Here is a 16,938-nt window from a genome sequence, read left to right as displayed (position 1 = left end):
TTACCCCTCTCTGTTTTATGAGAAAAAAAAGAGGAAAAACCACCCAAACTACCATATTCTTAGAGTCCTTGTAATTTTGGGTCTTGTTACATTAGTTTAGCCTATACTCTGACTGATTTAGATCATCTTTTCTCTTACAGATTCACAATCCAACTTTCATTTATCTCCTCTATCTCACAAATGTTATAGGACTTGTAAGCTATATCACACAATTTGATAATCATATAAGATGATATATGTTTTATCATGATTAGTTTTCTCTTCTTGAGAGTAGGGGGCCTATGGTGGGCAGCCTCTAAGATGGTCTGGACCGATTCTCACCTCCTGGTGTTCATGCCTTTGTGTAATCCCCATCCCGGCCCCTCAGTGTAGGCTGGGCCTAGTGACTCACCTCTAGAGAACAGAATACAGCAAAAATAATTTTGAGATCAGGTTATTTATTAACGATTGCAGCTTAAGTCTTGAATGACTATTCTCACTCTCTTGCCAGCTGCTTTGTTGTGGTCCCCAGTCAGGCCTTCAGATAAGACTGCAGTTCAGACTGATAAAATGATTGCAGCCTCATGAGAGACCCCTGAGGCAGAAGCACCCAGCTTAGCTGCAGCTGGATTCCTCATCCACAAAAACTGCAAAGCAATGTTTTTTGTTTTAAACTGCTAAGTTTTGGGAGTAATTTATTATGTAGCAATAGATAGTTAATATAGGGCCATATTTCTTATTTCTTCTGTAGTCATATTTCATATTTCTTCTATAGTACATAGCACAGTGCCATGTAACTAGCAGGTATTCAAAGCACGTCAATATTGCTCTAGAAGTAATAAATCATAAGCCAAGTCATCCAAAGTGAAATTTTGCCACTGGTGAGCTTCTATAGCTATGGGTAATACAAATTCCCTTGAGAGGAGCCTCTGAAGATCTAATCAATCTTGGGAAATTTGAACATCAGTAAAATCTAATCCTAAAATTAAATTTAATTAGAATTAGTTTGGAAGCAATTTAACATATCAGCTAAAGGAGTGGGCTTTAGAATCAGGCAGTTGGTTATATTACCTGACTCTGAGTTCAGTTGTTAACATTTACACCGTAAAATACATATATAAAATAAGAGTTATTTCACAAATATACTGTTTGACTATAACCACAGAGCCGATAATCCATGCTAATAACTAGCCAATGGGAAATGTACAAAGGAGGATATTTGGATAAAGTATTCATATTAAAGAAAAATGTCCTAATACATTAAAAAAAAATTGATGTTTAGAATGTGAAGTTATTGTATACATATCTCACATAGAGATTTTAAAATTTTATAGATCTGTTTGATAGACAAACTTTGTTTTGGAAGAAAATTTGAATATAGCAGACCAAAGAGATGTTACTGTATTACCTGTCTTATTGTGTCACCTTCTTGATTACTAACTGTAATCATTTTATCTTCACCACCTAAAGCAAGCATGTTTTCTGCATTCCAACATCCACATGTGATTCTCTTAGTATGCTTTCCTGAAAAAGAGATGTACATATTGATTTCTCAAAAAAAATTTTAGATATCCATGATGTTAATCTGAAAGTTTAGGTAATATACTATGGAAATTAAACAGACAAGAAATTTAAAATCTCATCAAAGCAGTTAGTGTCTAAGCAACCTTATTTAAAACAGTTTATTACCAAGTTGTAAATCAAGATAAAGGCATATGAGGGCAATCATGTTTTCCAATTTTTTAATGTGCATATGAGCATAGGTCCTAACATAAAAAAGACATTCCACCCCTTGACAAGTTTGTTTACCATATAACCAAACCTATCACATTAATGTCTTAAGCACAAAATGTGCTTAAATCTCAAAGCACTGAAGCTATCTCTACTATATTCAGCTTCACAGTGTGGGAGACCCTTAGCATAAGCAGATTCAACATCACAGTTTTGACCCTTCATATATAACTAAAGGACATACAATGATTCATGATTAACACTGAGGTACAAATATGAATGCACCTTAGTGAGACTTGTGTTAAGAATTGACTCATTTAGGTGGCACAGTGGTTGAGAGTCCGCCTGCTGACGCAGGGGACACGGGTTCATGCCCTGGTCTGGGCAGATCCCACATGCTGCAGAGCGGCTGGGCCCATGAGCCATGGCCGCTGAGCCTGTGCGTCCGGAGCCTGTGCTCTGCAATGGGAGAAGCCACAACAGTGAGAGGCCCACGTACCGCAAAAAAAAAAAAAAAAAAAAAGAATTGACTCATTTAGCTAGTGAGGGATATTAGAGCCACTAAGTATCAGGACGTTTTTTTATTGAGCAATCCAGACAGTGCAAAAACCACATTTTGGAGTGGAAATTGCATGCTTGACACTGAGGGCATTTGTTGAAGGTCCTGGGATAGATAAATACTCAAGAGCCCCAAGGTTAATTAAGTATACAGATTCTGGAGGCAAACTGCCTATTTTGAATAAGTGGCTCCACCACTTACTGCAAAACCATGGGTAAGTGACTTAACCTTTCTATTCCTTAGTCACATCATCCAAAAATTGGGGATAATAGTAGGAGCTCTTTCATAGGGGTTGAGGATCAAACGAGTTAAAGCACTTAGAAGAGTGCCAGGCATATAGGAAATGCCATATAAATGTTAGCTATTTTAGCTGTTATTGAGACAGAGATCATGTTTATTTTATTCATGTACCCCATACAGAACTTAATACAGTATGTATGCAGAAGGCAGGCTCTAAATAAATAGTCGTTAAGTGAGTAGACCCTGAGGCCAGAGTGTGCCAGAGTGTGTTAGAGGCTCAGGTAGGAGGAGAGTATAGCTGTGAAGTCCCGGAAGATGGGTAAGAGATGAAGTCAGAGAGTCGCCAAGGGCCAGGTCACAGAGGGCTTGGCTGGCCATAGTGAAGACTTTGACCCTGGGTGACATGGAGAGCCACTGGAGAGTTCCGAGCAGAAGGCTCACCGTGGCCTCTGGGCTGAGGATATTCTATAGCAGGGCAAGATCTGAAGCAGGGAGACCAGTTAAGATATTCCAGAAATTCAGGTCAAAGATGTCTGAGCCCCACACCATGGTGGCAGCAGTAGAGGTGATGAGAACAGTCTTGATTCTGGAGATATTTGGAGATAGATCCTACTAGATTTTCTGGCAAATTAGGTATGGAACGTAGGAGAAAGATAAGGGTCAAGGATGATGGTAAGGTTAGGCTTAAATATCTAAAAGGATGAAATGCCATCAATGAGAGGGAAAACTATTGGTTTTGGTGGTATTAAATTTGAAGTGTTTACTAGAAATCTCATTGGAGATGTTGAGTAAGCAGCTGGATGTATGAGTCTAGAGTTTGGAAGAGATAAATGTGGGACTATAGAGGTAGTATTTCAAATCAGAAGACCAGAGCACAAAAGTGAAGGGAACATTCAGAGAAGAGACTGGGATATAGGAGATTTTGCTGATCATAGATTAAGTGGCTTAAGTGGTACACTGGAACTGAGTGTCGGAAGTAATGGGTGTTAGAAGGGAAAAAAGGAGTACATAAAGAGAGGTGGAAAGATGCCAAAGACAAACTTCTTTCTATACTCAAGAAAGGGAGAAGAAAATCTCTCCTTTTCTTCTAGTGCTCAGAATTCAGGTTAACCTTAACCTCACTGATAACAGTTAACATGTTTTGTGTGCTTACTTAACATTGTTCTGGGCACTTTACACGTATTGACTCATTTAATTAGTATTAACTTACAGCTACCATACTATGGCCACTGAAATGTAAATCATGTTACTGGGAGACTGGCAATATTAGGTATACTGTGAACACTGAAATTCATGCATGTTAGACGCATGCAAAGTGAGAACTGCCTATATCTAGTCTAGTTCAAGGAAATAAATCAGAGCATGACGAAACAAGGTAACAGACATTAGCTACTGTAAAAACCATGCATTCGTGCAGCTGCTATTGGAAGTGAAATGCCTTAGTTTTAGGAAAGTAAATTATTTCAAAGGAAAAAAAGCAAAGCCACAAATCACAACTAACTCTGAAAGAGGCAGCTAAAGGACCTAAAATATATAATTAGCCTGAATCTTTTCCATTTTACACAGTGAATTAAATTAGCTGAGATTAGAATCAATATTCATATTAAATACAAAGATCACATAAAATCATGTATATATGACAGTTACTGACACAAAATAATCATGCTTTGACAAATTATTTTCTTATACCTCAAGTGTCAAAATTTCTAGGGCTTATAAGTTAACTGGTAGAATATACCTGTAAATGAAGTGGGATATAGAAAATGCCTATTTAAGTCAAACAAATTAATTTATATGGTGAAAGCAGAGCTTTATAACTCAAAAGTTTTTAGTTTAATTTTTCAGATGGATCAATGACATAACTGTTTAGCTACAGCACTAAAAATATTCCTATGAAAGATATACATATATGTGAAAATAATTTGAAATGAACAAGTGTCCTTAATTGAAAGGCACTTTCTCAAGTATTCTGTGGGCACTATTATCTCCAGGATTTGATTCTTTCATTAGTGGTATGTTATACTGGCCACCTGTATGTAATTAAGCCCACTGTTTCACCATTCACCAGCATGATGTTACAATAATTGAAAAGAATCCATACTGTTTCCTCCTGGGGAGTCCCAGGGCAGATGCTAGGTGACCAGAGGCTGGGGGAATCAGAGACTGAACCAAGAAGGTCAAAGGATTAAACACGCATATCATCCAGTCATATACCCTGAGGGAAATATAACTCGAAGTCAACTCCTAGATTAAATTGGTGTTTGGAGAGAGTGAGGGGTCAGAATTAGGAATCTGGATACTCTGTCCAAGAAGCCACCAAATGTTTTAGCCCATCTACTAATGTGTTGATATGCATCTGAGCTACTCCATGCCAGAGGCACAATCTGGGTGAGAAAGGGACAGATAGAAGCCATGCTATTAATGTACTGGTGTCCAAAGGCACAGGCTCACCCTAGGGCAACCTGTTACATAGCCTGGAAAATTCTTAGTAGGTAGTGAAGATGGATCTTCTAGATTAGATAGATGTATGGCTTAACCAGGGAAGTCTTCATTTTAAACTACAAAATTTCTCTTGCAATATCAGGGAAATCTGAGGTGGTAAAATTTCCATTTATGTAAAGCATCTCAAATATTTAGCAGTGTTTCCAGCTACAACCTACCAAGGACAGGAATCTTTCGAGATGTCTGACGATTATAAATGAGCAAATTTCCTTTAACAGTTCCAACAGCCAGGAAACTTCCAAATTTTGACCAAAGAAGGAAAGACAATTGATCCCTGTAACATTAAGATACAAATTACTAAACAATTCACAATTATAACCCCCTAAGTAGTCCTTTTAAAAAGTACTTCATGAATAGTTTTAACATCTACGTAGAAGCTGAAGTACAAAATTACAACTTAATGCTTTAGGACTATGAAGAAGTGCTAAAGACATTCTGAGACACTATAAAATGGTCTTAGGTGAGTGAGACTTAAAATACAAATGTATGATGAATATAGGCTTCAATTCAGTCATGATGGAATCTCAAATTTCATCAGATGACTCATTATGAGTTACTTATTAATTTGTCTACTAATGATAGTTGTAACTCTAATTGTGGTAAAAATCTTCATGGATGATAACATCTTATGCTTTAAAAAAAAGTAGGGTCCAACTATACGATATACTAAATTGGAAAAATCATTGGGAATTCATGATTCATGAAAAAGGACATACATTTTCCAGCTCTGCTAAGAGTAGCTCAGAAGGAGGTAGAAGGCACGTTTGCCTACCACCAGTTCTTACTGTGCATTCTAGGATCCATAGGTTGAACTTTTTTTTTTTTTTTTTTTTTTTTTGCGGTATGCGGGCCTCTCACTGTTGTGGCCTCTCCCGTTGCGGAGCACAGGCTCCGGATGCGCAGGCTCAGCGGCCATGACTCATGGGCCCAGCCGCTCCGCGGCATGTGGGATCTTCCCGAACTGGGGCACGAACCCGTGTCCCCTGCATCGGCAGGCGGATTCTCAACCACTGCGCCACCAGGGAAGCCCAGGTTGAACTTTTATACAATCCTCTACTAAAGGGAATCAAGACTCCTTGGAGAGTAGCTCATTTATATATTGAGGAAAGAAATCACAATGGATCTAGAAAAGTGGTTATGAAAATACAATCCCAGGACCAGCATCATCACCTGGGAACTTCAGAAATGCTAGTTCCCAGATCCCACCCCTGTCCTACTGCATGAGAAACTGGGGGTGGTGCGCAGCTGTCTGTGTTCTCATAAGCTCTCCAGGTGATTCTGATGCAGCTAAACTTTGACAGTCACTGATAGATCAAGCTACTGTTTTCAGAAAGCAACACAGCTCTCAAGAATGTTGAGGGCAGTAATAAAAGGACAAAAGAGTCAGCTTAAAGGGGACTCCTCTGGCTAAATTAGAGGAATTTGAGCATTAAAAATTACATATTTAATTGAAACAAGTTAAGTTTGTGAAAGGCCATAAAACCTAATGATACTTGGAAGACAAAAATTCACTTAAAGCATAGGAAAAGTTAGTTGTAATAATAAGTGAATGTAATAAAATGTTTAGCTAAAAATTAATTTTAACAAGAAGTATTAATATACTGGGCTGCTAGCTTTCTTCAATTGAGTATATATTTACAATTATTGAATATATTAAGTATACAGTATATTTTATAAAAGATATTAAGTACATACTTTATAAAAGATAAATATGCATTTGTCTCTCAGTTTAAGTAGGTACAGCAGCCCTGAGAATATGCCTCTCAGATCTCCAACTATAGAAAGTATAACCGACCAAGGCCCCCAGCTGCTAGGCATTGGAATCCATCACCTCAACATGCTGGGACCACACCGTCCCATGGGCTGCTCCCAGACAATGATTGCGCATGGCAAGGGTCCTGCTGAGGCCCATTCCTGGGAGGCACAGGACTCCTTTGATGGTAACCTTGGCTCAGACTGGGCCTAGCTGAACTTTTTAGAACTGTGCTGCGGTTCCAGATGTTTCTACCCCCCCTTTCTTTCTTCCCTCTCTCCTTTACAAGGGTCTGACGGCTCTTCTAACTTCTTCTCCCTCTCTGTTCCCTCATAGATATTTCCTGTGATAAACACCTTACACATTTAATCCCATTTTGGAGTCTGCTGCTCAGAAAACATGAATTTAAAAAATTGGAGTGAGCTAAATAGTACCAGAGAAAAGAGGAACTATATGACAAGAACAAGGTCGGATTAGCAACTGCGGTCACATATAGTAAGAGTAGTGTAACAATATTAGTCCAGTCAATAGTTGATCAGTACTGACAGTCACAGAACAACCAACTAGAAAGAGGGTTAAATAGTGTATTCCAAGAAGATCAAGTAATCAAATGTCATCAAAAGAAGAGTTAACTGAATGGGCTTTATCTTCCTCTCTTAGGAGATAAGACGTCTAAAAGGTCCTACAAAGTACAGTAAGATCCCAAGGCATACATGTTTCCAATTATGCTAACCGATGAGGCCAACATATAATAATAACACATATTTCTGGCCAAGAAAAATGTAATGAATATATTATTTTAGGAAAATGCACCTGGCTACAAAAAAAGGCAACCTATGTGAAAGGCATAGGTTTGTAAAATTCTGGCTGATATGACAGTTGAAGGTCAATTAGAAAAGAAGCTGAGTAGGGTGACTAGTACTCAGGTGTGAATGGCCTTGGGAGAAGCAACCATGTCCCATGATCCAACCAAGAATCAATTGGTTTATGAACCAGACATTGTATTCAGAGTTTCTCTGAAAAGATTGCTGTATCCCAGGTAAAAAACTAAATGATTACTGCTGTCAGCCTAGGTAGGATCAGGGTAAGTACCACTATAATCTTAAAAAGGTATAAAAAATACATTTAGTAAAAATGATGAAATAAATTCAACCCATTGTGCTAACATAATAATTCAAGATAGTTAAGTGGCATTGCAGCAAGTTTTGTAATAATTATATTTGATGCTTTGTGAATTATTTGTGTTTGAAGTGCGCAGAAGAATCTAATCAGATTAAATTTGTAAATGAAATTTTAATTGCTTAAAGGAAACTTAAGTTTGCAAAATATTTAAGAAAATTTTGCAAACTTGATATTCAGAATTGTTAACTATCGTGATGTATTAGATTGATCATTAACAAAAAAACAAATAGTAGTAGGTATACCTTTCTATAGCCAAAGGCCTTTAGACATTAAATATTAATAGCAACAGTAAAACACCCTTAATTTTACCTTATTGATAATTACAATAACATCTACTGTTCCCTCAGTTCTTATTTTGGTGCCTGGCCACTGCATACAATTAACTATCACAACAATCCTGAGATGATGTGAGAAAATGGAAGTGGGGGAAGATAAGACAGTGGGAGGCAGAGCTGCCAATTCGAAACACCTGGGATTAATTATGCATTTTTCTCTGGGTCAGGATGTGGCCTCACTGATGCTCAATTTGGTTCAAGAAGCAGTACTTGATGTTTATAAACATCCTCTTGAATGAAAGCACACAGGGTGTGTAAAATCCTTCTGAAAAGTGATGTACCGAAGTGTTAAAGGACAGAGCAAGAAATGAAGGTTCTCAGACCTAGCAAGACTTGATGTTGGTCAGACACTATTGCCTGTGGATGCATGTCTCGTGCGTCACTTTGGAGGGTCAAGAGAACCTGCGCTAAGGTGATGTTTGGTCCTGCTCTGTTATTCCTTGGCATGTAAGCTGGAAAAGTATAATCTAACCTTATGGTATGTGTGTGATCTCTTCCTGCCCACCTGCAGGCCACATGATGCCATGAAGCAGATTATTATTACTATACACTCTTTACATATATGAAGAAATTGAGGATTAAAGAGAGGTTAAGCAACTTATCCAAGGTCAAAATTGCAGTTTTAGTTGTAAATACCGATACGTTTTTCTTTTCCATATGGCAAAATGGTTTCCATTGGAATGGTTTCCATTCCAATAAATTGCAGAGACCTGCAATTTATTCTGTCTGCCCAGGATTTTTCCCACTTGTGAACTTCCCCACCCTCACTCCACTCTTCACTGGGTAGGATTATCAACCCCATGGCCCTGCCTACCCTATTCAGAGACCTTCTGAAGAAATGAGTGGACACTAGTAATGTGATAGGGGTATGTTCTTTCCTCTGGCATAACTTGCTGTGAAGAATGGTATAAGCTGATACCTGCCAGTAGCCATCAAGAGTCTGACTTACATATATAGGATGGATAAACAACAAGGTCCTATTGTATAGCACAGGAAACTATATTCAATATCTTGTGATAAACCATATTGGAAAAGAATATGAAGAAGAATATATATATGTTTAACTTAATCAGTTTGCTGTACAGCAGAAATTAACACATTATAAATCAACTACACTTCAATAAAATTTAAAAGAGAGAGTCTGACTTAGAAGAAGTCAATACAGAGAAAGGAAGAGCCGAGAGATGGAGACAGTCTTGACTGCATCATTAGAACCCCGAGATCCAGCCATGCCTGCAGCCAATCCCATCTCCAGATTTTCCCATATACGTTTTCTCTCTTCTTTGGACATTTTAGTCTGTTCCATTGAAAGCAACTTTTTAAGAAGTCATATTTTATAATCATAACAACTTTATTCTAATTAACTGAACAAAATTAATAGGATTATATATAACAATTAAAAAAGAAATGAACTTTTTCCTTTATAAGAAAATAACTCATCAATGCATCTTTATAATGAAAGTAGTATTTGTAGCATCAAATCTGCAAATAATGATATTTCTAAGTGAAGATTTAAAATATAAAAAAAACTATCCTTACCTCATGCCACTGTCTAACTGGCTGGTTTTGTTTGTGTTGGCATCCCACAGATAAATGCAACTGGATTTCTCAGCAATCACTGCTAGGATATCTCCATCCTTATCCCAATCCATAGCAACACAGTTACTTTTTAAAAAGAGAGCAAAACATCACTATGCATTTTTTTTAAGTAGGGAAAGAAATTTAAACACTCAACTATTTGTGATTTTTGTCTATAACAAGACCATTCAATCTATTTTTGAATACGTCATAAACTTTCTAAAGTGAGAAATATAACTCACCATTCAGTGCCTAGATAAAACTAACACCAATTATATCGTTGTTGAGGGAATAGAAACATTTTAAATATCATTTTCATATACTATATTAAATATAATTATACCTAATAAGTTAGCAGATTTTCTCAACACCTATAAAGAGCCTGGCCCTTTGGTAAAACAAACTCATCAAGCACCTCTGGAAAGGAATCACACCTGGAATCAAGAGAAAATTTGTATGATCAACTTTCGAAAGGTTATTTCAGATTTACAGAGGGAAAAAGTAGGTACTGATAAGAAGTGATGTTATATCTAGATAAACTGTGTATTGAACAGATCAAGGCTGGGTAGACGTAGGACTGCAAACAACAAGAAAGACTTGAATTCTGAAATAGTAAGAAAGTTTATTTTTATTTCATATCTTAATAGAATGAGTGATTCAATTAAGATAACAAAATAGTTATAAATAGGAAATGCTCTATTTAACATGTTTCTTACTGTTTAAAATTACTCCAAATGTCTATTATAATTTAAGAACTTCCTTGAAGATTAACCTTTCCTTCCTTCTCTGATGCTATATTTCATTTGGAGACCCTCTGTTCTTGGGTATTGGCTAAGCCATACTCAGCTTTACATTTAAGACAGCTGGGCATTACTTAAGTTATTTTATTCTTCGAACTGTTAAAATATGTTCTGGGGGACTTCCCTGGTGGTCCAGTGGTTAAGACTCCATGCTCCCAATGTAGGGGGCATGGATTCGATCCCTGGTCAGGGAACTAAGATCCCACATGCCACACTGTGTGGCCAAAAATTAAAAAAATTAAAAATAAATAAAATATGTTTTGGGATCTCAATTTTCTATAATATTTTCAGGATTTTGAGAGTGTGGAAGAGGAAGGCTTTCAAGTTGTTGATAAAATCATCTGCCAAGTAAAGACAATATATAATGGCATTTTATTTATGTGGAGATCTTTTGTCAGTCTAATTCAACTATGATGAATACAGCAAGAGAATTCATAAGTGGGCTTCCCTGGTGGCACAGTGGTTGAGAGTCCGCCTGCCGATGCAGGGGACACGGATTCGTGCCCTGGTCCGGGAAGATCCCACATGCCGCGGAGCGGCTGGGCCCGTGAGCCATGGCTGCTGAGCCTGCGCATCCGGAGCCTGTGCTCCGCAACGGGAGAGGCCACAACAGTGAGAGGCCCGCGTACCGCAAAAGCGACAACAACAACAAAAAAGAATTCATAAGTAAAAAAATAAGGCCATTGTGTAACCAAAATAGATGTCACAGAGATTATGCAATAAAGCTCATACAATTTACTCAAAGAAGTTCTTTTACTAAGTGCTTCTTACTTTTAGACATAATTATAACTAGCTTGCCCTGTTTCCTAGAATAGAGAAACCAGAAGCAACAATTAAGAGAGCAGTGGGATACAGATGGCCAACAAACACATGAAAAGACGCTCAACATCACTAATTATTAGAGAAATGCAAATCAAAACTACAATGAGGTATCACCTCACACCGGTTAGAATGGGCATCATCAGAAAATCTAAAAACAACAAATGCTGGAGAGGGTGTGGAGAAAAGGGAACCCTCCTACACTGTTGGTGGAAATGTAAACTGATACAGTCACTATGGAGAACAGTATGGAGGTTCCCTAAAAAACTAAAAATAGAACTACCATATGACCCAGCAATCCCACTCCTGGGCATATACCAGGAGAAAACCATAATTCAAAAGATACATGCACCCCAATGTTCACTGCAGCACTAGTTACAATAGCCAGGACATGGAAGCACCTAAATGTCCATCAACAGAGGAATGGATAAAGATGTGCTACATATATACAATGGAATATTACTCAGCTATAAAAAGGAATGAAATTGTGCCATTTGAAGAGAAGAGGGTGGACCTAAAGACTGTCATACAGAGTAAGTCTGAGAGAAACAAATATCATTTAATATCGCTTATATGTGGAATCTAGAAAAATGATACAGTGAACTTATTTGCAAAGCAGAAATAGAAACACAAGATGTAGAGAACAAACATATGGATACCAAGGGCAGCAGGGGTGGGATGAATTGGGAGGTTAGGATTGGCATATATATATACACTACTATGTATAAAATAGATAACTAATGAGACCCTACTGTATAGTACAGGGAACTCTACTCAATGCTCTGTGGTGACCTAAATGGGAAGGAAATCCAAAAAAGAGGGGCTATATGTATACGTATAGCCGATTCACTTTGCTGTACAGCAGAAACTAACAACATTGTAAAGCAACTATACTCCAATAAAAATTAATAATAATAAAAAAAAGAGAGCAATGGGAAATGCCAAAATGGTGGCATTAGGTGGATGGGAGAGAAGTAAAGCAACCTGATTTGCAAAGATGGTGGTGATAAAAGCAGAAAGCAGATGTGTATTTAAAAAGGCTGGCAGCATAAGACCATTTAGGTGAGGGACTCTACACATCATAATAACCACTAAGACTATCAGTAAAATAACTACTACAGGGAATGATAACACTGAATCATTAAAAATGCTTATGTTATGCTTACTGTAATCTAGAATGACTTCCTTAAAATAGATAAAATAAGGCCTTTGTCCTTTAAGAAGTATGCAGAAAGTAACTATTAGAGAGGAAATACTACAGCCATATGGGCTTATCTTATCTGCATATACACACACTAAAGCTTGTTTATAATTAAATAAGAATTATTTCACATGGACTCATTTATAATTCTGTCTTACAGCTTATCTGTGAATGTATGAGTGTTTATAAACGTTAAATTCTAATTCATATGCTATACATATACATATTTCATTAACTGTTTATGGTATAAAAAACCAAATCTCTTTGCAAATGGAGAAGGCAAAAGAGGAGATACACATTAGATATGTTATAAAATTCTATTTGATTATAGTTTTAAGACAGTGTTTTTTTATTTTTTAGGCCACAAAGCTTGAAAAAGTTTTTGATCTACCACTGTACTTACCCAGATAAGTTGATTTCACTTCTTTTTTGACCATGGCGATCAAAGATTTTCACAATATGATCAGCTCTAAAAGCAATCAGAACACAAAGATACGATTTAAGTGTTTCTTATTTCTCTAGAGTTTTTTTATACACCCAACTGATTTTATTTTCTCACGATAGTTTCATAATTTATATGTAAAAAGTTATTACCAGGGAAAAGGTTCTATGAATTGTGATGTTAATGGAAATATATTACTTTTCCCACCATTCAGTCATCACCCAAGAATTTCTACTGAACAGATAGTGTAGTTAGGTGGGCATACAACCATTTGGAGTCAGGACGATTTACCAACATTCACTGATTTCTTACCCTGTTACTGCAAGGTAGTTTCCTGATGTTTTCTGCCAGGTAAACTTTATTGGTGTGCCAAGCCAAGTCTTTTCTAGCAGTGAGAAAACACGCTAAAAAACACAATACAATTTCTGTATTTTCAAAACATACAATTAAGCATTGGTCAGAAAAGATGTCAAAACATGGTAATGAAAACAGTAGGATTCAGGATGGTGAAGGCTTATGCTAGAGCTTACCCAAAAGAAGTCAACAATGTAACAAACAAAATGACCAATCAACCAACCAACCAAATAATCACAATCTGATCGGTAAAGTATGGACCTCAATACATATGGGAGCATTTACTATATAACGTTTTTGCTTTTGAATGTCTTTGAATATTAATTTTATAAAAATGTATGGCTTTAGTGTTTTATAGCTATTAAAAATTTAAATAATTTAAACTTGAACTTAGCTAATTATTAATAGCATAGATTTGGGGAGATTAAATTTAACAAAATTGCTATTAAAAATATTAACTCTGATAGAAATACAAAATGTCTATATTTTCTTCAAAATTATTATTTTCCTTTCCCCATCAGTTACATTTACTTTATCATTAAGTGTTTAATTTGGCTATTGGGTGGACACTTTTTCAACTGAAAAATCATTCTTTTCACTTAGACAATAAAGAACTGTGTATCCAGTATGGAAGCCACAAACCACATGTGGACTTGGAATTTTATTGAGGACTTGAAATGTGGGCAGTCCAAATTTAGATGTGCTGTAAATATAAACTACACATGGGGTTTCAAAGACTATAAAGGAGAGAATGCAAACTATCTTCACTGATAATTTTCATACTGATTACATGTTGAAATGATAATATTTTGGATATACTGGGTAGAATAAAATATATTATGAAAAGTAATCTTACCTGTTTCTTTAAAAACATTTTAATTTGGCTACTAAGATTGTTAAATTACATTGGCTCACATTATATTTATATCAAAACAGTGCTGATCTAGAACATCTAGGAACTTAAGAGTTTGGGATGAATAAATGTAGATTTTAACATTAGGTTAAATTACAGGTTAAACAATGATGCCTATATCTAGGCATGTGAAGTTTAGAGACTACTGCAGGTGGCTTGACAGTCTGAATAGCAACACAAAACTCTTCAAATGGTCAAAATTGAACAGCAATCACAGGCATTTACTATGTTAAAGATTAAATCCACCTGTACTGAAAACAGGTGCGCTAAAATCACAGGTGCATCCAAGTTTTGTGAAGCATGAAGACACCCTTAAAGAAAAAAAGAGTATAAAAGCATCTTACTTTTGCAATTTTATGACCACATTGCCCTGGAACCCCTGCATGGAAGTGAGGGGTCCCTAAACTTGAATTTTACCAGCTTCATGGTAGACCTCCTCTGGCTGTGACCTTATAAACTATTTTTCTTCAAAGGAGGTTTACAGACACTCCATACACATACAATGGACCAGAAAAGGTGCTAGCTTCACAACCAGAATACCAACGTTTATATTTGGCTTTTTATTTATTAGCTGTAGGGCTTAAAGCAGGTCGATTAAATTGCCTCAAACACAGAATTCTCAACTGTAAACCAGGAATAATAATATCTCCTTACTTCTGGTACTTCATAAGTCGTGAAGAGCTTTAGAAATGAGTTAAGATTACCAGTCTGTCAACTGCAATCTCCACATTAATAGCCACCAGAACTTATAAAAATTAAGCTTTCCATTTCTTTGCCGGATCAGGGCCGGGGTGTGTAAGGGGATATTGCTCGGTAAAGCGAAGGGTGAATGATCTGTAGCCAGTGACCCGGCAATGGGGTTCACGAGAAGCCCAAGCCTAGAAACCGTGCGTGCAGAGGATGACGCTCTAGAGCTTGAGAGCTGCGTGTGCAGATTTCCCCGTGAATAATGTACATCGCCACCAGGTGATCTGTAAATTGCACCAGTCACAGGCAATACAATTTGGGATTATTTTTTCGCAGGCTTTTCACTCGTTTTAAGGCGCTGAGCAGTCGCGCGGCTTGCCAGGTGTTTAGCTGCAATAAATGAGGCAGCTCCTGACACCCGAACGAGTCAACTTCACCGCGACCCTCCAAGCGCTTTCACACAACTCGTTCTTTCTACCGTGCGAAGTTTGGGTTCTCTTCAGATCCAGTCTGCTCGTTTCCAGCCGTGGCGGGGTTCCCTCTTCCCGCAAAGCACGAACCCCAGCCGCGGTCCCAGAAATGAGAGGCCTCCCTCCCCGCCTTCTCCTCTTCAATTTTCCTTCCTATTCCCTTGTTCCTTCAACTTCGCCCCTGCGCTCCCATCCCCACTTCTCACGCACTCGGGAGGACGAAAGGAGATCACAAGCTCCTATCCTCAAAGCGACTCTTGGCGGGCTTCTTCCCGCTCCCCCGGGGTTCGTAAGTTATTTACCTTCATCTCAAAGCTCGAGCAGCCGCGCGATCTGGCAAGTGCGCAGGCGCACGCAGTCTCCTTCAAGAAGGCTACCGCGTTCCCGTCTCCCAGGAGACCGCGCGAGCAATGGCCAATCAGCGAGCGCCAGCTGAAAACAGTGCCTAGCGGCGACCTCCGCGAAGAAGAGCGGGAGGTGCGGACTGAGATCACGTGAAGCCCGCGAAGCAAGGCCCAGAGAAGTTGAACCTCGCGAGGGTTTGCAGCGCCCTTGCTTTCTGGCTGGGCCCTGATTGGATGCGACCCAGGGGAGGCTGACTCTATGAGACGTTGGAAAGCGCCTGCGTAAATTTCGGCCCCGGCTGCTAAGAAGTCAATAGTAGCCAGAGGAGGGCGCTGAGAATTTCAAGAAAAGAAAGGAACTGAGTGTGGATAAAAGGAGGGGGGAGTTGGTTCATGGGGCAATACTCTTAAGCAATCCACGCAAAGAGATCACTCTGAAGCTATTCAAGGGATGTTAAAATTGAAGACTGATTTCTGCTGGGGATATATTTGTATCTTCAGATGTTTAAATTTGGGTGCAAGACCTGCACGTTTAAACGGAGATTTTTTTTTTTTTTTTTGCGGTACGCGGGCCTCTCACTGTTGTGGCCTCTCCCGTTGCAGAGCACAGGCTCCGGACGCGCAGGCTCAGCGGCCATGGCTCACGGGCCCAGCCGCTCCGCGGCATGTGGGATCCTCCCGGACCGGGGCACGAACCCGTGTCCCCTGCATTGGCAGGCGGACTCGCAACCACTGCGCCATCAGGGAAGCCCCGGGAGATGTTTTTAATAGGTGACTGAGTGAAGGAGAAAAAGGTTAGAGAAGTAGAAATTCAGAAATTGTCCTTGTAGTATTTAAAACAGAGTGAATGGGACTTTTTTAGATTTCGGGAATGTGAGACGAAATTTTACTTTTACCTTTAGGGCCTGAGAATTAAACTGACATAAGACCAATTAACAGGGGAAAAGCATACAAATTTCTATGTATTATGTTTACCTGATATGAGAGAATGAGTTAAAAAGAAAACAAAAATCCCACATCAACATATTAATTTGGGGGGGCATATTTCC

At 38.2% G+C, this 16,938-nt stretch overlaps 1 protein-coding gene across 3 annotated transcripts in view; it reads right to left on the bottom strand.

Annotated features, from left to right (window-relative positions):
• WDR19 (WD repeat domain 19) overlaps positions 1-15,924 on the bottom strand; it is an 84,332-nt gene extending 68,408 nt beyond the window's left edge. For 2 of the 3 annotated variants that reach the window (XM_079919098.1, XM_079919097.1), the window contains exons 1-6: positions 15,848-15,924; positions 13,434-13,525; positions 13,083-13,148; positions 9,821-9,946; positions 5,170-5,285; positions 1,388-1,503 (exon numbers count right to left, since the gene is read on the bottom strand). In XM_079919098.1, coding sequence (XP_079775224.1) covers positions 1,388-1,503; positions 5,170-5,285; positions 9,821-9,946; positions 13,083-13,148; positions 13,434-13,525; positions 15,848-15,853 — 522 coding nt within the window. In that variant the 5' untranslated portion in view covers positions 15,854-15,924. Of the gene's footprint in view, positions 1-1,387; positions 1,504-5,169; positions 5,286-9,820; positions 9,947-13,082; positions 13,149-13,433; positions 13,526-15,042; positions 15,745-15,847 lie in introns of those variants that run through there. The other variant, XM_079919099.1, reaches the window with a different exon arrangement.
• Between the last annotated feature and the right edge of the window lie 1,014 nt (positions 15,925-16,938).

The sequence above is a fragment of the Stenella coeruleoalba genome (genome assembly GCF_951394435.1).
Source record: "Stenella coeruleoalba genome assembly, chromosome: 4".
Lineage (NCBI taxonomy): Eukaryota > Metazoa > Chordata > Mammalia > Artiodactyla > Delphinidae > Stenella > Stenella coeruleoalba.
Note: the sequence above shows the minus strand (reverse complement) of the source record. Positions and strands in the feature narration are given on the sequence as shown.